The 22,511-nt window shown below is 37.2% G+C and overlaps 2 protein-coding genes, 1 long non-coding RNA gene and 1 pseudogene across 5 annotated transcripts in view; 2 read left to right on the top strand and 2 right to left on the bottom strand.

Annotated features, from left to right (window-relative positions):
• jpt1b (Jupiter microtubule associated homolog 1b) overlaps positions 1-2,340 on the top strand; it is a 35,170-nt gene extending 32,830 nt beyond the window's left edge. The window contains exon 5 of one of the 2 annotated variants that reach the window (XM_005163709.6): positions 1,854-2,340. In XM_005163709.6, the coding sequence (XP_005163766.2) occupies positions 1,854-1,978 (125 nt within the window). In that variant the 3' untranslated portion in view covers positions 1,979-2,340. 2 annotated transcript variants of the gene reach the window in all.
• LOC141381111 (zinc-binding protein A33-like) overlaps positions 1-22,511 on the bottom strand; it is a 397,850-nt gene that overhangs the window by 316,157 nt on the left and 59,182 nt on the right. The window lies entirely within an intron of this gene.
• Positions 5,038-16,755, top strand: LOC141381112 (uncharacterized). The gene is made up of 3 exons (XR_012400734.1): positions 5,038-5,531; positions 5,630-5,733; positions 11,944-16,755. It is a non-coding gene; the product is annotated as an uncharacterized lncRNA (long non-coding RNA).
• Positions 9,851-19,749, bottom strand: LOC141381110 (tripartite motif-containing protein 60-like; annotated as a pseudogene). The gene is made up of 7 exons (XR_012400731.1): positions 19,260-19,749; positions 18,314-18,487; positions 16,882-16,977; positions 12,228-12,449; positions 12,098-12,120; positions 11,886-12,016; positions 9,851-10,273 (listed from the first exon to the last, which is right to left on the bottom strand). The product of XR_012400731.1 is annotated as a tripartite motif-containing protein 60-like (transcript).

Below are 22,511 nucleotides of genomic sequence, written 5' to 3'. Positions count from 1 at the left end.
AATAAAAGTGCTTATAAATCAATGTATTCATATCTAATGATTTGCAACTGTTTCTGTAAAGGTTCAGGTTAAGACTAGGGTCAGGCCATCGCAATCATTAACCTAATAGAGAGAAAAAACAATGAAGGTCTGTTGAGTCCTCACTAAGATAGTGAAACAAACCTGTGTGTGTAAATATATACAGATTTAGCTATACTTGTGAGGGCTCAATTGTCCTCTCTTGTATAGTGAAATATCAAACATCACAATAGTGGACATTTCACTGCGCCTTAAAGTAACCCTCATTTGCTGCACCTTAAAAGTGCATATGAATAAACCAGATGATGTTTTTTATTAGTATATAATGATGTGCAACTGTTACTGTGAGGGGTTCAGGTTAGGGCTGGGGTTAGGCCAGGGTCACTATCATTAACCTTACAGAAAAAACAATGGAAATGAAACAAACCTTGGTGTGTATACTGGTTTAACTATACTCTTGAGGACTCTATTATCCTCCCTTTTATAGTGAGATATAAAAATGACCCACTAGTGGACACTTCACTGCTCAATAATTAAAATAGCTTATAACAGGGCGTCCGCGGGGTTGTAAATTAACTAATTAAGGGCATTAAAAAGGATTAAAAAGTCATTACATTTTCGAGACCCATTTTTTTTTAGATAAATTTTCAATTTGTGTTAAGCGCAGGCCTTTAATCTAGTGTTTCGATGTGATCTGGTCATGTTGTGGTTCTGCGACTGCTGGTGTTGGTTGCTGTGTGGATAACAATTATGACAATAATGTAACAATTATAAATAAATTTCGATTTAAATAAAATTAAAAAAAAAAAAAAACGGTTAATATTTTATATTTTGTGCATTCGGGTGGGTTTTGGACAGCCTTTGGGCTGTAAAAAGTCCACTATATCTAGCAACACTGGTGGTAGCTTGGCAACAGAGCCGAGACGTCAACACAGTAGAATCTATCGGCACAGTTTAGCACGTCTAACCATGTCGAGAACGGTTTGTAATCATGCTGCGCAGTTCCAGGCTCAGTGGAGAAACAACCGTAACTGTACCGAACTGTTCTTAGCATAGCGGCTATTGTTACTTTTTTTTTTTCCCTTTATTTTTCATGCCAAGAACAAGTTACATTTATTTATACAGAAAATTGAGATTTTTATACATATAAAACCCACTTCTATTGTTACTTTTTGACATTGATTATAAACAAATGCCCACTGTGACATCTTGATTAATCCCTCTGCTCTACTTAAATGTACATCTTAATTGCAATATGTTATTCCAATTGAAAAGATATTTCATTTACTCCACTACAGTTGCAGCTCTAAGTCGTGCTGGTAAAAAAAATGTTTTTAAGGTGTTAAAAGAGGTAATAAATTCAACTTGAGAAGTTCAGTATATACCAGGGATGTCAAACTCAATTCCTGGAGAGCCGCAGCCCTGCACTCTGCGGCTTTAGTTCCAACACTAAACACACCTAATAAAACTAATTGAGTCCTTCAGGCTTGTTTGAAACCTGCAGGTAAGTGTGTTGGAGCAGGGATGGAACTAAACTGTGCAGGGCTGCGGCACTCCAGGAATTGAGTTTGACACCCCTTGTATATACCCTGGATAAGCAAACCAGATGTTTTTATTAGTATGTTTTGATGTACACTTGTTTCTGTGAGGGTTGTTTTAGGGTTCAGGTTAGGGGTAGGGCATGGATGCTATCATTAACCTAATGGAAGTTTATGCAATGTCCTCACTGATATAGTGACACAAACCTGTGTGTGCGTGAATCATCTGTGTATTTTATCTGCTGTGCTGTTGTGTGTGAATCTCCTAAACACTGTGCCGTGTGTGTGTTTTCTCAGAGGAGTGTGTGGAGCAGAAAGAGGACTCCTCCTCCTCCTCCTCGGCCTCCGCTCAGCCGTCTGCTGGAAACGCGTCCGGCCGCAGGAATCCTCCAGGAGGAAAATCCAGCCTGATCCTGGGCTGAAGAAGCCTTCACTGAACTATCTCTGCTCTTTCTGTCCCTTTCCTCCTCTTTTTTTAACGGATCTGCCCTTTCCTTCACTCTTCTCGTGAGCCATGGGAATTTTTTGTCCTCCACCGTCTTTTCATTTTTCTATTGCAAAAAAAAAAACAAGAAGAAGAAGAAAAAACGAAAGAAGAAAAAGCCGAGCGACGCGATCGTTGACAGAAGCACTTTATGTAAGAGGTCCGTTTCAGCCGCTCCTGCAGGAATAATGGCATGAGAGATTCAGATCGACCGCGAAAAACAAACACACAAAAGAAAAGAGAAGAATTGTTGCGCAAAATTTCTAAGTACAAATAAAGATTGATATGAATTTGACTGTGTTTGGGTTTTGATGTTGGTGTGTTTTCAGCATGGTTTTGTTTGACTTTCATTCACAATATTTGCTGTTTTCATATAGTCTGGGTCAGTTTGTATGTGAAAAGTCGACGCATTGTGTATCAGTCGTTCACGTTTCTCAACTGAAGCCATATTGTGTCTGATCAACAACTTCTCATCAGTGAGTTTATAAACATTTAAAAATGAGCCGTGTTTTTACTGCAGTATTTTTACTTTTAAAATTGAGATCGCTTTTTTAAAATAAACATGCGCAGTTGTGGTCAAAAGTATTGGCGCCCTTGGAAGAAATGTGCATAATTGATTTATCTTCGTCATTCAAAAACAAACTAACCTTGCATTGAAATAAAATGATTGAAAATGGGGATGCGTGTCATGAAATCTTTCCGATACACTGTGCAAAATTATTGGCCCCCCTAAAAATTCATATTAGTACTGTACTTATTTAACCAACATATTCACCAGTGTAAAATGGGTTCAAGTCAGTTGTTTCTGTAGTTTGTCAGGAGAGAAACTCATCTGGAGAAACTGAAACTCTGTCCAGGAGAACTGAAGAGGACTCCAGAAACATGGGAAAACTGCAGTATTGGAAAGTTTTATTGACTTGTGTGTGAAAATGCTGTAAAATGAGAATGCTTTCAAAATAAAGTCAGAAATTGTTTTGTTTTTTTATCAGTTAACTTTTGTGAAGTACATTAAACCAGCGTTTGGTGTGGTCATATGTTGCGTTTGTCCAGTGTACGTGTGCACAGTTTAACTATAGATTTACTGCATTACCATTAGAAACCTGTAATCTGTCAAATCTGTAAAACATAAGCAGAGAATTGAAATCATTCGGAAATTAAATTACTTTTGAGATGTGAATCATTTTTCTAGGTAAACCTCAAAACAACACGACTCATTTACTCCACTTCATTTTCCATTGATTGCTGAATTTGACATTTACATATTCAGAGATGATGACACTTGACCTGACATACCCTGGTTTTTTAACATTTATATATGGTCAGGGTACCTGCGGGGTCTTAAAACGTCTTAAATTAAAAAAAAAATGTAGGCCTTAAAGTCTTTAAAAAGCACTTAAATATTATGTTGGAGGTCTTAAATCATTTTAAACGGGTCTTCATTTTCCATGTAAAGCTATACCCAACTGAGCCACAACCCATCATATCACTAACAACATATTTCAAGTTTTAAGAAACGTTTATTTATTAACTCTGTTTGCTTATTATTATGGTTTAATTATCTTCCTTACAATAACATTTGTTTTTAATGTTTTTTTTTGAGGTTTTAACTTGACCATTAAAAAATCTTAAGGGGTTTAGTCTTCTGCAAGTCTGAAATTTCTTTTATTATTGTCTTAAAAAGTTTTAAATTTGACTTGAAACCTGTAGAAACCCTGATCGTAGGCCAAATAGCTTTTATAACCCAGAATTACTCCTAGTAATTGCATTAAAAGTAACTATTACGCTACAAATCCTTAATACTATCAAATATAATCATTTTTTTAAACATTAATAACCATGATTAAAGCATTCTGCAATTTTTTTTCTTTTTTTTTTTTGTTAAATTTACTTGCATGAAAAAATACTAATTTAAATTTGTAGTTAATACGGAAGTGTTTTTCAACCATACTACAGTAAAGCACTTGAATCCGGTTTGGTGATTCTGGAAGTTTGGCCAACTGAGAAATAGTCACGCCCAACTGAGCCTGGTTTCTCTTAAAGTTTTTTTTTCTTTCACTTTCGTCGATTGGTGAAGTTTGTTCCTCGACACTGGCTTGCTTGGTTTGGGACTTGTGGAGCTGTGCATCGGTGGATTTGCTATTGTGTTTGGAGTTTCAGTAGTGAAATTTAAACCACACTGAACTGAACTAAACTATTATTTACTGTAAATTACTATAGTAGTATTCATGCAATTGGACTGATTTACGGTACTCAAGTAATGAGTCTTACCTAATAAGAATGTAGTTGTCATGTATAGCTCTCAGAACATTAAAAGCTAACCAGCTTGCCATGCAGTAAATCCCTAAAAAAATAAATAAATAAATAAATATTATATGATCAATAAGTCATGACAACGTTTTTTATTTATATTTAATCATAACATTAAATATTAAGTTGAAACCTGATTAACTTAGTTTATACAAGCTTTTTAGAATCAATTTAAAGAAATTTGTTAAGGTCAGTACTAGTACTGGTGCGAGTCTTTCCAATTCATGTCCAATCAGCTGAACAGACCACAGGTGAGTGCCACAAAACAGCAAAATTTGCCTTTTAAAGTTTTTTATTACGTTTAATAAATGTTCAGAACACTTCAGAATAAACGTCTTTCATGTTGTCAATATAAGGTTATTATTTGCTAAATGTTGAGGGAAAAAAATAAATTTAGTGGATTAAGAAATAAAGCTGTAACAAAACATCCAACATTAACTAATGACTACTGAACTAAACAACTATTTTACTGCCTGTGACAGGCCTGAAATTATTTATTTATTTATTGGTAGTTTAGTAGTTTACTCACCAAAGGCTTAATACTACAGTTTTACAAAACACATATTAAATAAAATCGCTTGAACCCTGATAAATGCTGTCTGTAGCTTGTTTTTATCTTTTAAAAATCGTTATGTTTAGTCAATTACTCAGTTTTGTCACTAGATGTCAGCAAAGATGCATTCTGTATGCAAGATCATCAACGACACAGAAAAACTCCAGTGGTAAAAAAATACGGTTGCTGCGTCCCAATTCCTATACTATCCGTCCTAAACAGTATTCGAAAATATATTTAGTGCCAAACCGTAGTGCAGGGGTGTGAAACTCAATTCCTGGAGGGCCGAAGCCCTGCACAGTTTAGTTCCAACCCTGCTCCAACACACTTACCTGTAGGTTTAAAACAAGCCTGAAGGACTCAATTAGTTTGATCAGGTGTGTTTAATTAGGGTTGGAACTAAACTGTGCAGAGCTGCGGCCCTTTTGGAACTGAGTTTGACACCTTTGCAGTAGTGTGTTAAAAATAGTATCGTTTCATGGATTGTAGAACCGTCCGTACTCTACCCGATAATATTACCCACAGCAATACATTAAGCGTGACCATTAGAACTACAAACTCTGAGGTAAAGTGTAAACAAACTACAGACATGGCGGACGCACGAGACCAACCGTCAAGCAGAGATGCTAAGGTAAAGTTGTTTGAATGACTGTTAATTATTATCTAGCCAACTGGAAAATCGGTAACTTAAATCATGTTTTCTGTGTTATATTTCATCTGTAACAACAGTGTAACCTTTAAATACCTGTTTGGACATTAACTCCGGAATTATCCAAACTCCTGGGAAGATTTCTCTGCATGAAAGATGAACCTGACGCTGCTTCTCCAGTAAGGTAGGCCATTCAATATGAAATTGATGTGAATGATGTGTCATGTAACGTACCAAAGCTTGCATACTATTCTGTTACACGCTCAAAACCTTCTACTTTTTCTTCACACGGATGTAGTATGTGAATTGTGACGCAGCATGAGTCTTTAAGAAAGTATTAGGAAACGATGGAGTCATTTTTAATGCCTTTAACCATTTCAAAATATAATTGTAGCCTTAAACTGAAAGACATGAGCAACTAGAAAATGTCAAATTCCTGAATTTTCTATTATTCTTAGCTATTGGTTTTTAGAGATTAACGTTTCAAAATGCCTACTGGAAAGACATTTTGCAGATTAACAAATAAAATTAGAGCAGCATAATTAAAATTGTTCATTGCATTTATGCTGTAAAACTGCTAAATGCTGTAAAGACAATTATTCGAAATGAACTGCAACTTGTGTTGTAAATGTTGTTTATTTATGATGATTCTGTTGATTCAAATGTTGGTATATTGTAAATTTACTCTTTATGGAATTTTCCAAACACACAAAAGTAAATGATTAGGAAATGAAGTTAATTCAAAGAGTAATCAAACTAGTTTCACTCATTTCAACATAGAATTGGGTCACTAACAAGTTAAAAGAAAGAAGAAACAATGTCCAAAAACAAGCAACAATAAACAAATCCCAGCCATATGCGTCATGTTTTTGGGTCCCCTTGAAACATTTCCGTTGTGAGAATTTGCAGCATTTTCTTAATGTTTTTGTGTTTTTTTTTGCAACACGTATGCTGTCAAACAGATGAAGGTCCTTTCTTAATTTGCTTGTAATTGCATGTTTTCTTAAATTGTAGTGCATTAAGCTCTCTCTTGGCCACTGTACAAAACGGTTTAAAAAATTATAATAAAGTTGAACATATACACTTACCAGCCACTTTATTAGGTACACCTGTCCAACTGCTCGTTAATGCAAATTTCTAATCAGCGAATCACATGGCAGCAACTTAATGCATTTAGGCATGTAGACATAGTTAAGACAATCTGCTGCAGTTCAAAGCGAGCATCAGAATGGGGAGGAAAGGGGATTTAAGTGACTTTGAATGTGGCATGGTTGTTGCTGCCAGACGGGCTGGTCTGAGTATTTCAGAAACTGCTGATCTACTGGCATTTTCACGCACAACCATCTCTAGGGTTTACAGAGAATGGTCTGAAAAAGGGGAAACATCCAGTGAGCGGCAGTTCTGTGGGTGCAAATGCCTTGTTGATGCCAAAGGAGAATGGCCTGACTGGTTCCAGCTGATAGAAAGGCAACAGTAACTCAAATAAGCACTCGCTACAACAGAGGTCTGCAGAAGAGCATCTCTGAACACACAACACGTCCAACCTTGAGGCGGATGGGCTACAGCAGCAGAAGATCACACCGGGTGCCGCTCCTGTCAGCTAAGAACAGGAAACTGAGGCTACAATTCACACAGGCTCACCAAAACTGGACAATAGAGGATTGAAGAAACGTTGCCTGCTCTGAGTCTCCATTTCTGCTGCCACATTCAGATGGTCGGGTCAGAATTTGACCTCAACAATATGAAAGCATGAGTTCATCCTGCCTTGTATCAACGGTTCAGGCTGGTGGTGGTGGTGTAATGGTGTGGGGGAGATTTTCTTGGCACACTTTGGGCTCATTAGTACCAATTGAGCATCATGTCAACACCACAGCCTAATCAGACTGGTTTTTTGAACATGACAATGAGTTCCCTGTACTCAAATGGTCTCCACAGTCACCATATCAGAATGCAATAGAGCACCTTTAGGATGTGGTGGAACGGCAGATTGGCATCATGGAAGTGCAGCCAACAAATCTGCAGCAACTGTGTGATGCTATCATGTCAATATGGAGCAAAATCTCTGAGGAATGTATCCAGTACCTTGTTGAATCTATGCCATAAAGGACTAAGGCAGTTCTGAAAGCAAAAAGGGTCCAACCCGGTACTAGTAAGTTGTACCTAATAAAATGGCCGGTGAGTGTGTGCGCAGTGGCTCATCTGTGATATTATTTGAAATTATTTTCGTCAGAAGCTGCAGACACAACATGTAATAATAATAAAAAAAAAACAATAAAACAACAGTAGTCAACCAATGTGCTGTACAAAATTTCTGCAAAAAAAAGAAGAAATAAAATAGACATAAATGACACTGGCATTTAAAAGAAGACAAGAAGAGTAAAAAAAAAAATCAGTTCTGAGGCTTAATCAATAATCCCACAACAAAATTCATTGATTCAGTGGTTTACAAAGCTCATCTGCCCTTCAGTACAATCATTAAAATCACAAAAATCACATCAATACACGTTTATATCGCCTCTGGGCATTTTCTTTAATGTGCGCTCACATTGACAGTTTTGCGCTTGAGCGCCTTCAAGTGCTGTTTACTGTAACTTTAGCAGCTCCGTGCAAGTGAAGAAAAGTGCCGACCTGATTGGCGGAGACTAAAAAACTAAAAAACGAGCATGAGGCGTTTCTTTATGTCATACTTGCTTTTGTACAAGATGGAATTGACTCCAAAACATGTTTTCTTATACAACTAATAATATTACTTGGAAAATACCATATCCATGTCAAGAAATGGGCCAAAGCTAAGCCAAATTGTGTTTATTTTATAAAGGAGATTAAACAATATGGTACTTCATTATGTAACATAAAAAACAAAAAAGCTAAAAAAACATATGAGGCATTATGTAAATTTCATTTGATTGAATAAGTTTTTTTATATAATTATCATTATCTTACCTATTCTTTTTTCTACCCCTGGCATGTTTATACATTGTATAACTGAAAGAATTTATTTCATTTTATTTTATTTATTTTTATTATGTTCATAACTGTTGTGAGATGTATTCTATTGTACTATGTTTGTAAATACTACAATAAAAAAAAAATAATGAGGCGTTTCTTTTAAAAAGACACTTTTGCGCCTGACATTTTGCACGTTGGTGTGCAAGATCACATTGACGCCCTTTATTTAGTCACAAGGCGTTAAACGTTGACGGAAAACGCGAGCAAAAAACGTATCGTGTGCACGGGCCTTAAATTAGGAGCACGTTAAAGAAATTCAGGAACGCAGTGAAAAATGTATAAGATATAGTGTTTTGCTTAATAAATGCACACGAAGAGATCTTCAAAAGCAAAGCAGTATCAGTTATTTAAGTACAGTAGGTTTTATTTTACTGTATAACAGCTTAAGTAGTATTTTATAATTTTATAATTATTTTATAATAATAATATATATTGTACATATCTTTATAATAAATATACTTGCAGTAGCTACATTGAAACGCCTTTTCTCCATGCCACATAAAATAATATGACTTAAGAATAATTTTATTTATCAAAATTAATTTTATTTGCATAATATATTGCATAGATTCCACCCTACTGCCCACATGGGAAAAGTATGACAATTTAAAGAAAGACACAACTACAAACTCAAGTACAGGGTGAGGGGAGGTTGAGGCGATCGCGAGCTGAAGAGCGGGGGCACTTCAGTTCCTTTTGGAAGGGCACTCTCTATCCAAGACTGAAAAGGGCATGTGCACTTCACAAGTTAAGCTCTATGTGTGGACATGCCTGCTTAGCAATGTATACAAAACAATGTAAAGATCGCTTAACGTGAATTAAATAAACCGGTAAAAACGTGCTGTTGCTGAGAGCGTCCGCATGTGCTACAGTCACAATAGATTTCCAACATAATACACCTTAGGTTAGTGTGAAGAGTATGTCGTTTTACTGTGGCCGAGTGAATAAAAATCATCAATTAAGCTTATTTAAAAAAAAAATAGCACATGTGCGTCTAAATAAATTTCCCAGTTCGCACATGCCTGTTTTAAGTTGCAAATGCGAGCGAAATGGTTGCACTGTTGAGCCCTGTACAGAGAAAATGTTTTTCATTTAAAATTAATTTAGCTGTTCAAATGTAAAACGGAATAAAAGGACGTTTAAAGGCAAGCGTCGTCAGGACATACCGAATATAAAATCAACAAATATATATAAAAAAATCACTGATTTGTTGTTTAACAGCAGTATGTGAATGTCAGTGTCAGCCTAACTCATGTCTTGTGGATAAAATAATGGAAACATTAAAACTTAAAGATCCAGAACTACATTTACTCATCACTCAATCTCAAGATCTTCAGAGAGTCAAGAGTATGGAAGAAAGGAAAGACAGTCTCAGTGGAGGTGTTTGAGAATGTGTGTAGAGGCGTGTTATTTAAAAAGGATCAGAGAAACACACTGTTCCTCTGTCATAGTCCAGTTCAACTCGCACACTCTCAAGATTTTAATAAACAGAAAATCTAGCCCATGTGGTCATACTATATCTATGATAGTGAACACTCCAGCAGTCAGACTTAAAGACATCACCTCCCTTCCTGTGGTTTGCTTCTGTAGTTACTCCAATAGTCCAGAATTTACTGTCTTTCATCCCAGCTGTGCTTTCTCTCTCTTCACACTGGTCTGATCATCAGACACTACGAGATCCGAATGAGCTGTTTTTGAATCCAAAAGCACAGGAGCTGAAGAGACACAATCAACAACTGCTTTAATCTGATGTTCATTTGTTCAACCTTGCAAAGATATGATGAAAGAATACCTCACAATACATACCAAGATGGTTATGAATGTTCATGTCTTTAAAACTCTTAAAGTTAGCATGAAATCAGAATGTACTGTTCTTAATTTTATACAGTATGTTAAACTGTTGTGCTCATAATAAATGAATTATATGCACTTCTTTTAATATACAGTTGAAGTCAGAATTATTCCCCCCCCTGTTTATTTTGTCCCCCAATTTCAGTTTAACAGAGAGCAGATTTTTTCAACACATTTCTAAACATAATAGTTTTAATAACTCATCTCTAATAACTGATTTATTTTCTCTTTGCCATGATGACAGTAAATAATATTAGACGAGATATTCTTCAAGACACTTCTATACAGCTTAAAGTGACATTTAAAGGCTTAACTAGGGTAATTAGGGTAACTAGGCAGGTTAGGGGAATTAGGCAAGTTATTGTATAACGATGATTTGTTCTGTAGATTATCGAGAAAAAATATATAAGAATATATACGGCTAATAATTTTGACCTTAAAATGGGTTTAAAAAAATTAAAAACTGCTTTTATTCTAGCCAAAATAAAACAAATAAGACTTTCTCCAGAAGACAAAATATTATCAGACATACTGTGAAAATTTCATTGCTTGAAATGATGTTAAACATCATTTGAGAAATATTTAAAAAAGAAAAAAAAATCAATAGGGGCCTAATAATTATGTATAAATATATATATAAACTTGATCCTTGTATACACCCAAATTAACACACACAAACTCACTGCATGCTGGTATAGCACTCGAGCAAATTTACAAAATAAAATTTGCAAACATGTTTATCAGGAATTTTGCAAAGCTAATGAAATAGAAAGAATGTGATTAATAGAGGTATTAATTCTGTTATAATAATGAAAGTATGTTATATATGAGCAATATCACACGAGTAGCAGTGCGATATGGCTGTATATCGGCACTGGTGGGAGGTGTGCGTTGGCATGAGGCTGCAGGCCAAGTGCCTTAGTGCCCCAACCAGTGCCGATATACAGCCATATCGCACTGCTACTTGTGTGATATTGCTCATATATAACATACTTTCATTATTATAAAACAGATTTAACCCTTAAAGGACGCTCAAGATGAAAGCAACCAGAAGTATGAATATACTCATCTGTTTGTAAAGGCTAAATACAAATAAAAAGTGAACATTCATTAATTAATACATTTTTGTACTTTTTTTTTATTTAAAAAAAAAGTTATAAGAGCCTGGAGGTATTGAAAAGTTTGCAAATTCAGTTTGCAAACATTTGTAGGTACAGACATTCATTGTCTGTGTTTTTGGCAGTTTTTCCTGGCTTTTTAATTTTGTCCATATCAATATCGGAATTATATCGTATCAAACAAAATTAAGAAAGATCTCGAGATATAAATTTTTGCCATATCGTCCACCCCTAGGTTGATGACATTAATCATACACCAGAAATAAATAATTTTTCACTCATTGATGACTAAAATAATCCAGCAGTTTAGCATCATGAAAACAGTACAGTCAAGATCTGAGAAGTTCTGTAGACTTACTGTCCTGGAAAACGTCATTAATCGTTGTCTCCATCTTTTTTTTGATGTTGGTCATCAGGTTCCTCAAGTACTGTGACACGTTTATTGAAGCTGCAGATGGCGGTTCTGGATCCGGCTGTGAGATCTGGACTCTGGAAGAACATTCAGGAGTCAGAACTGCAGTGGCTTTAGCTTCAGGAGCAGAGAGAGCAGAGACACCAGCAGACACTCACCTTTCCATTAAGACATCAGCCTCCTGCAGAAGAAACAGACAACTGATCATCAAGAGCTCAATCAATCAATCAATCAATCAATCAATCAATCAATCAATCAATCAATCAAATCACTCATCTGGAATCAGACCTTCAGTAAGCAGTCATCACTGGCTTTCAGCATCTCCTCTGTGTCTTTGATTGCATCTGTAATAGTTGAAATTTGACTCTCGATCTCCTCCACTGTCTTCTTCGTCATCTTCTCCTCTTCCTCCCTCAGTGCAGCGATCACTGCTTGTTTTTCCTCTTCAAGTTTCTGGCGAAGCGTCTCAAACTGATGTTCAATCTGTTTGTGTGTGTGTTCAGCCTTAACCTTTAAATGAAACAACATTGATGCTAAATCAACAAACATGATTACAGCAGCTCACATAACGTCAAACATTTACATCAGACATTTAAAAGAAGACAAAAATGTAATGTGATGTAAATGTTTTTGTCATTTACAAAAACGATGAAATTAATAAAAATGTTTCTTGATTCTCTTTGATAGTGGGATTGAGCCACTCTTGCAGAATATTGTTCAGGTCACTACGTGATGTTGCTGCAGTGTAAGGCTCCGTAATATCAAAACCTGAGGACTTTTGTAAAAATTTGACGAGGTGATACCACGAGAACTGTCAGGCGCTAAATCAATAAACTTTCTGATCTGTTTAACTGTTCTATTCACCCTGCGCCACAGCCTTATTACCCTGCAGCCCAAGACCGGTTACTCACAGAAGCTAAGCAGGGCTGAGCCTGATCAGTACCTGGATGGGAGACCACATGGGGAAACTAGGTTGCTGTTGGAAGTGGTATTAGAGAGGCCAGCACTCAACCTGCGGTCTGTATGAGTCCTGATGCCCCAGTAAAGTAAAGGGGACACTACACTGTCAGTGGTCGCCATTTTTCAAATGAGACGTTAAACCGAGGTCCTGACTCTCTGTGGTCATTTAAAAACACATGGCACTTCTCGTAAAGAGTAGGAGTGTAACCCCGGTGTCCTGGCTAAATTCCCCCTCAGCCCTTACCCATCATGGCCTCCCAATCATCCCCATCCACTAAATTGGCTCTATCACTGTCTCTTCACTCCACCTATAGCTGGTGTGTGGTGAGCGCACTGGCGCTGTTGTCCTGTGGCTGCCGTCACATTATCCAAGTGGAAGCTGCACACTGGTGGTGGTGTGGAGAGACGCCCCCTCATGATTGTGAAGAGCTTTATATGTTTGGCCTTACACAGTCAATGCGCTATAAATATGCACAAAACAATACAAAATACAATATTCCTATAACCCTAAGCCCCCCTTCCTGACTGTATTTGAGATTTGAGATACCACAGATTCTTTGATGTCTTTGACAATATAAGCATGGGCTGGAAACACAGAGACAATTGGCTCTACACCTCACCAGGTGGGAATGCAGGAAAGCTCACTCCTCTCCTTTCACCCTGAGCCCTGTTATTTTACTTTCTCCATCAGAGCAGATCACTCGCATTTCATATAAAATGTTCAAGTTTTTAATGTGGTGTTGATCTTGTAGATACCAAACTCATGTTTGGTATCATTTTAAATGTATCTGTGTGATTGGTAAAATGGTCTTAATTTCCCTGTAATATTTCACTTGTATATGTTGATCTGAGTTTCGGCTTTGATAATATCCTTGCCAGATGCTCCACCTACGAGCAAATGGTTGACACCTCAAACTCACTACCAGGCAAGGAAGCATTTGTTATCTTGAATTTATGGCTGTTTGTTCTGAGTTGAGTATTTAAGGGCAATGGTGTCCACACTCTGTCCTGGAGGGCCGGTGTCCTGGAGAGTTTAGCTCCAACCCTAATCAAACACACCTGAACCAGCTAATCAAGCTCTTACTAGGTATACTAGAAACTTCCAGGCAGGTGTGTTGAAGCAAGTTGGAGCTAAAGTCAACAGGACACCAGCCCTCCAGGAGCCGACTTTGGACACCACTGATTTAAGGGAAGGTGCGAGATGGGTCATTGGAATCGAGTAAGCAAGACGCCCTGTTGCAGTGTTGTGAGTCTCTGAGCATTTGCCTTGAACGGAGCCAAAGCACGCTTGTCCCTTCTCCCGTCTCCCCCAACGGCCCACACTCACTATACATTCAGGCCTGGGCACGCTTACATCATGGATGATGCGCTGTTCAGTTAGAAGCGTTCTCACTCAGCACAGTGGAGATTTCTTTAGTTATGTCGTTTGATATGCAGTGACACACTGTCAAATATTTCGGCGAACAGATCTGCCAATTTTGACGCTCATAAACAATCATAAAGTCCTCGTGCTGCAGGAATTAGGAGGTTTGCTGAAGGTGTAGCTGTTGTGCAGTGAGGGGTTTGTATCTTTAATAATCTACGACAGTTTGTGTTCATTGAACAGTATGAATGATTAATTAATCCATATCCAATAGTTTTTTTTTCTAAAGACTCTTAAAAGACTGACTCTCAGTGAATTTCATCAAGATCACCATTGATCTAGGCCAGTGGTTCTCAAACTTTTTTCATCAAGTACCACCTCAGGAAAAAAAAATGTCTCTCCAATTACCACTATAAGCAGTATTGAAATACAGTACTGTAGTAGGCCCAATATAGCAGCTACAGATCTGCAGTTCAAAAACATGGCAGATTAATTCCTATTATTAAGAATATCATTGTCAGCCACTTTAAACTTTATAAAGTCTGAACATACACTTTACTGTGCTTACAGGTAAAAAAACAAACAAACAAAAACTTAAAATGTCAACATTTTAATTAAAATGTGCTTTTAAAAGTTAAAAATGGTAGATTACTGTTCTTAAAAAGTATTTACATTTAAGCTGTACTTAAATGTAAAGTATTAGCATATAGTAGCCAATTCATCAACATCAGGAAATGTTGCCTGGACCTCATAAATATAGGCTATATGTCATTCTAATCATACATAAATCATTTTTTAGAAATTTTGAAATATATGTAGCATGTACATATGACATATTTAATTTCTACTCGTACCACTAGAAGAAAGCCCGCGTACCACTGCATTTCACAGCTTGAAAGCCACTGATCTAGGCTTTGCAGATTTCTGGAAAACATGCATTATCACCCGGACTACAATTCTGCCACTTTAACGAACTACAGCTTCCAGCATGCATCTCGTACACATCGGTTTCAGATTCCCAATGACTACACACACACAGCTGGTAACTCATCATGGACTGATATCCTGGACTACTTATACACCACCCTTGCACAAACACAGTGCTCAGTCTTGTTATCGTAACACCATGAATCCTTTTCTTGTCTTGCTGTGTCTAGCCGTGTTTTAGACTCTTTGCCTTGTTTTCTCGTTAATGTTGTTTTGCCACTTGTACTGACCATCCGCATACTTCTGGATTACCCTAATGATTCTGTTTGTATCTATTTTTCTACAGCCTGTCTGACCATTCTGTCTTTAAAGGTTCAAGAAACCCTCGAGTGCTTTTGAGATGGTAACAGATTTGTGTGTGTTGAGCATCAGACAACGTTAGCACCTGTCAGCTTTAATTATGGGGAAAACTGGATCATTTTGAGCTTTTGTCAGCTTCCGGGTTTAAAATGATTTTTGGGGCAGATCAATCCCCTCAATCCCCAGGTCTGAATGCAGACTCAGTGCAGCGGGTCTCTTGCCGCAAAACTGCAAAACTGACGAGTCGGTTTCTGATTATTATTCATAGCAGAATTTTCTTATCCTATGAGAAGAGCCAGCTGCTTAATTATTCATGAGAGCACGTGCTTTCCGAAGGCAATACACAGATCTGCCAGTGCCAAGCTGTGAGACACAGACCCACGGCACACAGTATTTAACTGTTCATGAAGGGTCGTATGTGTTTGTTTCCATGATCTATGGGGTTTGTTGCTTGTTTTTCTCCGCAATTCTGTCTGGGCCGATACAGCAAAGCTGTTTGTGTGCAGCAAGCGTTTTTGTCAGGGGAGCAGTACGAAAATTGGAGAATGGCGGAAGTTGTCTTTTATGAGGAGTTCATTCACATTTAGACACATTGTCATGCTGCTGTGTTTGCCTAAATCCACCAGATTACCAACAGGGTTAATGGTTAAAATAGACAGGGCAAGAGACCCGCTGCACTGAGTCTGCATTCAGACCTGGGGATTGAGGGAGAAGTCCTCATTTATAGTGTTTACATGAACTCGATTATCTTTATAATGATATAAATTGTGGTTATCTGAATGAAATTACGAATGACAAATGTAGCAGGACATTAAATTACCGTTTATTTCTTTGCATTGTAACTTTGTAAACTATGAAATCATGCGTCTCATGGTTTGGGTCTCATTTTGTGAACCGACTGACAACAGTAGTTCGCTCCCCTCCTTCTCCCCTGCTGGCCACGCCCACTGTAAGCATCCATCCTTTACAAATATGTTCAAATCCATATATTTACATCCACATTCTTATCTGCTGTATCTGCTGTCTGTCATGCTGCAGTTTTTAACTGTTTTAATTAGTATATTCCCCATCAGCTGTTGTTGTTTCTGTCAGCTTTGCATTTAATTAAAGAATTAATAAGCAGGATATTATTATAAAGAATTAATAAGCAGGATCAAGTACCTCCATAATGGTTGTTTTTGCAAAATAAAGGCCTTTAGTCTTATACAACAGTGCTGCACTTTATGTTGGCCGCCGATATGACTGTTGGGCTTTTTTCCGTGATAACCTCCTGGATGTACTTAATACCATACTTAACATCATCATGCCTGTTGAGATGTTCAGATTGCTTACCTTTATGTGTTTAGCTGATTCCTCAAACTCTCTTTTAATGTTTTCTTTGTGTTTGCGATTCTCTTCTAATGTCTTCATTTCTGTTTTCAGTTTCTCCTGGAATTGAAAAAAAAGACAAGGATAAAACACCTACAGCAAAAAGAAGAGATGGTGTTAAAGAAAAACACAAAACTGATTCAATCACAGACTTAAATAAAATCAACTAAAATGCAACACATTAAATCTCTCAAAACTTCAGCAGAGATTTAATTAAAAGCATTGCATGCACCTCAGCTTGCAACTGAAACCAATCTGCATCCAGACTCGTCTCAAACGCTGCAGGACACCGGCCCACCAGGAACTCGTTTGGTGACCCCTGATGTAGTAGTTCAATGCACTGATCAGTGTCTTCAGATTATATTGATATTGTGGTAATGCTTTCACTTTACTGATAATACCAATAATCATCTTTTGGTGGTACCACTTTACGTATGAACCACTTTAAACATACAGACATCAAGAATCAGTATATAAATCTCAACAATGTAATGTGTGTATTTATATAGCCCATTTATTGTGTACGGCTATGCACCCAAAGCGCTTCACTATCATGGGGGGGGGGTCTCTCCATACCATCACCGGTGTGCATCATCCACTTGGATGATGTGACGGCAGTCACAGGACAACGGCGCCAGTGCGCTCACCACACACCAGCTATAGGTGGAGTGGAGAGACAGTGATAGAGCCAATTCTGTGGATGGGGATGATTGGGAGGCTGTGATGTTTAAGGGCTAAGAGGGAATTTGGCCAGGACACCGGGGTTACACCCCTACTCTTTACGAGAAGTGCCATGGGATTTTTAATGACCACAGAGACTCAGGACCTCGGTTTAACGTCTCATCCGAAAGACAGTGATATGGTGACATGCTTCATACTGCAGTGCTAAGGTGTTTTGTAGAAGTGTGACAGAGACAAATTCAAGCATATCAGTAATGACAAAAGCTGCTGATCCTGTTTTTGAGTTGTTTACTGATCTGCTGAGACTTTGAGTGACTGAATGTGTTGCACTTTAGTTGATTTAATTTAAGCCTGTTACTAAAGCCAGGTGAAGTTTTGTGTTTCTTCAGTAATTCTACTCAATCAACACTTAATCATTATAATAACTTCAACACAAATGGAGTAACTTTACAGGATTTATACTTTTCAAACTTAAACGGTTTAAGGTATCAGTTTTCTCAAATAAACTGATCAAGTTTCCTTAACTTTTGAGGTTTTAAAGTGTACGGCTAGCTGTGCTCTAAAGTCTCCATGCCAGTTTCTTTGCCTCCACAACGTGTAGTTTTTAATTGTTTAAGCTGGTCATGTTCATCTTACTAATGTGAAATGAAGCTTGTCAAATTTTTTTTTTACTGTTGATGTTTCTTTAACATATGAAACAAGATGTCTGACTTACCTTACGTGATGAAGCAACTTCACCAATGGGTTTGATTGTGTGATTGGTGTGTTTTTCAGAGATAACACACGCTAAACACACAAGTTGTTCATCCACCACACAGTAAAGTGTGAGTTTCTGATCATGCAAACTGCAGATGTCCTCAGACTCAGATGAAAATCTCTCTTTTGTCTCCTTTAGGGATAATGAACAAAAGTACTTTAATGCAAGATTTTCCAGCTAAAATAGGTAAAATTCACAATTTTTTTTACATGAACCACGCATTTTCTAGTCTGTGTGTTTGAAATAAATTGAAGAGAATAATAGAACCATAAAAGAAGGTAAAATAGCCATCATTGTCCCCCTTCTGGTCAAATATTATGACAGATATCAGTGACAAATTAACTTATCAATGCTGGCGAATGACAGTCTTTTAAATATTATAATCTAGACCAGTGGTTCTCAAACTGTGGTACGTGTACCACTAGTGGTACGCAGGCTTCCTTCTAGTGATACGCGGAGGAATGAAATATATCATGTACATGCTATACTTGTTTCAAAATTTAAAAAAAACGATGTATATAATATGCCATATATGACATATAACCTATATTTCTGAGGTAATCTGCCACGTTGTTTCTTAACTGTGCAGAGTTGTAGCTGCTTTACTGGGCCTTCTACGCTACTATATTTCAATACTGCTCATTTTGGTGGTACTTGGAGAGACAATTTTTTTCTGAGGTGGTTACTTGGTGAAAAAAGTTTGAGAACCACTGATCTAGACACTAGCTGTGAACAGAAGTCTGAGTGTCTTAGCCTCCATATTGTGCATTTGAAGTGTTTAGTCTAGCCATGATTGGTCCTTACAAATGTGATATAGATCCAGACAAAATAACAGAAATTATATAATATCTGTGTTTATTACTATTAATATTTCCTTAAATATGAAACAAGATGTCTGACTTACCTTAAGTGATGAAATGAATCCTCTGATGGGTCTGAATGTGTGTTTTTTGTGTTCTTCAGAGTTAACACACGCTAAACACACATACTGTTGGTCATCCACACAGAAGAGCTGGACATCCTCACTGTGTAAAATGCAATTTTCACTGATATATGGAGGAATGTCATGTGAGGACTTTCTTCTGCACAAAGGACACCTCTTACTTTCTGTATTTATCCAGAATGATTGAAGACACTCTGTACAGTATTTGTGTTTACATGTTAAAACAAAAGGATCCTTGAAGATTTCTTGACACACTGGACAAGTAAGATCTTCTGCTGATGCTGAATCCATCTTCACTGCTGACTCTCTAGACGATGATTTCACAAATTAACCACAGCAAAAATGACAAAGTTGTGTAAACTAAAACAAATTTCTCCAAAATCCTTCTTGAAAAAGTTTCTGGTTGTTCTCCTTCGATCAGTTTTCCCCTGAGACAAAGTGAAAGCTCGACAGACAGGAGAAGGAAATCAATCTCTTGTGTGAGTTTGGTGACAGGGTGGAGTTGTTGATCACCTTTGGTTTGTTAAAACAGGTCAGACGAGATATTTTTCAGATTACATTTCACACGAACTTGCTCTGATCTTTCCTGCTAGAAAACTCACACAACATCAACACCAAGTCATATTCTGAATTTAATTTAAAAAATTGTTTCCAATGACACTTATTGAATATGTTAGTTATTTTCTGATGCATAGTGTTTTTTCTAAACAGACAAAATACTCTAAATGACAATATAATAATATAATATATAACAATTAATATAATTGTGTTCAGCGGATAGACAGCCCGAATGAAGTCTGCGTGTGAAGTGCTTTACAGATTTATTTGCATAACACTTCAGGAATGTGCTGTGATTTTCAGAAAATAGACATGAGAGGAGAGAAAAGACATTTAAATGAGCAAGACTGAGAAAAAAATAAAAGTGTATATAAATCTAGATAAACATATTTATTTCATTAGTGGCTTTTTGAAATGACAGAAAACATAAAAATTGTAACAGCACTGCATTGGTTATGAGCCAAACAAACAAACGTAATATTGCTGTGTTTGAATTTAAGGTGTGTATGGCCTGAGGGGAAAAATGTTTTCATGCCTAGATCTTCAACACCTTATATAGTATCTTCTTATGAAGCGTATTTGAGTTATATTAAAGTACATATTTAAGTATACCTTCATGTAGTGAAGTGCACTAACATCCATGTATGTCTCCGTGTAAGTTTAAACTAACTTGACTAAATTTGTAAACAAAAACATATTTTAAGTGTATTACAAGTGTAACAGGGCAGCACGGTGGTGTAGTGTGTAGTGCTCTCACCTCACAGCAAGATCGCTGGTTTGAGCCTTGGCTAGGTCAGTTGGTGTTTTCTGTGTGGAGTTTGCATGTTCTCATCGTGTTGGTGTGGTTTTCCTCCGGGTGCTCCGGTTTCCCCCACAGTCCAAAGACATGCGGTACAGGTGAATTGGGTAGGCTAAATTGTCCGTAGTGTGATGTGTGAATGACAGTGTATGGATGTTTCCCAGAGATGGGTTGCAGCTGGAAGGGAATCCACTGTGTAAAAACATATGTTGGATAAGTTGGCGGTTCATTCCGCTGTGGCGTCCCCGGATTAATAAAGGGACAAAGCGGGAAAGAAAATTAATGTATGAATGTGTGTCACAATAGTAATCTTTAAGAGGACAATAAGATAATTAAACTAGTCATTTACTTTTGGTAAATTATTTGTTTGTGAAGGAAAGTCATGACATGTGGCCATGTATTGTGACCTAAACTCTGAGTTGAGCTCTGCATTTAACTGGTCCAAGAGCACTAACAGTAGTGAAGCTTTTTTAAAATAAAATTAGATAGCACACTCAAATAAACCTGTTTTTCATCCTGCATTGCAAAGAGCTTTTACCTGAAGGAAGAGGTGTAAACTGTGTGAGACAGATGATTGAATGTACCTGCAGTTTCCTCATGCTGGAGATATTTGCTTTATACTGTAATCCTTTGCCCACCAGTTAACCTATTAACACTTAGGGGTGGACTTGGGCACAATTTCAGGATGGACAATTCCACTCTTGCCGAGACAAATGAACTATCAGGGTCTGAGGGTTTGCTAAATGATCCAGTATAAAGAGTGTGACTTTTCTCAATGACACCCAGTTTTTACAGTTTTTTTTTTCACTCTTCACTGAATTAGATGTTAGGAAGGGCTTGTTTTGTGCTTTGCTCTGGATGATAGTAAAACAAGAGATCTTGATCTCTATACTGGGGCTGTGCAAAATAACAAAAGCAACAGGCTCAATGGAAATACATGCTTCAGTGAACATTTTTGTGAAACCGCAAAAACATGCTCCATCATGTTAGGGCCAAGCTGGCCCGGTTGAAAGGTGTGCCTGAGCACAGTTCACACTCGCTTGTAGTGTGAGTACAGAACGCACCTGAGCCCAAAACTGAAGACGAGACATGACTTTTAAGGGTCTGTTTCATATGGATTTATTAATCATTCTTACTGTTTAATGAACACAAACTGCTGTAGTTTATTAACTACTTAAACTCTGCGGTTCAGTGATATCATCGACATTCGCTTTCAGATTTAAAGGGCTAGCATTGCACCAGACCCCCGTAAGTGGTTTCGTTTGAAAGTGTAGAATCTATATTTCATGCACATATGCATCACTTTGGTTTTTATTCTACTGTATAAAAGTTATTTACACTTAAATACACAGTATTTTGGATACCCGAGCTGGGTATTTAACATTGGTTCATTTTCATATGGTTCATATATGACACATGTACAAGTTATAGCTCAAATGAAAGCTCTTGTCAGTGCTCATACGCTTCTAGTGTTCTTTTTACTGAATTATATTCACATATTAAACAGTTGTTGAATGAATCGTGATGTTTCCGTGGCACAGAAATGTAAACAATACATTCATGATCAATAAGCAGCCCCAGATAGCACAGACAGCGGTCATCTCTTACCTTATGCTGTGTGCTTCAGGGCCATTCTCCTCTGTTTTTGAGGTGATGTGCATAAGTAATCCTTTTATATGTCTGACGTGGTCCAAACACAATTAATTATGTTTGATCAAACAAAAGAATAGTGAAATATGAAAACAATGATCGCTCCCTGTGGCTTGTACAGCACCTCTCATCAGTTGGAATACAATAACTATTGCATAGATTATGGTGGAGAAATTTTTCTTTTTTCCTATGATTACAGACATGTG

Source organism: Danio rerio, chromosome 3, assembly GCF_049306965.1.
Source record: "Danio rerio strain Tuebingen ecotype United States chromosome 3, GRCz12tu, whole genome shotgun sequence".
Classification (NCBI taxonomy): domain Eukaryota; kingdom Metazoa; phylum Chordata; class Actinopteri; order Cypriniformes; family Danionidae; genus Danio; species Danio rerio.
Note: the sequence above shows the minus strand (reverse complement) of the source record. Positions and strands in the feature narration are given on the sequence as shown.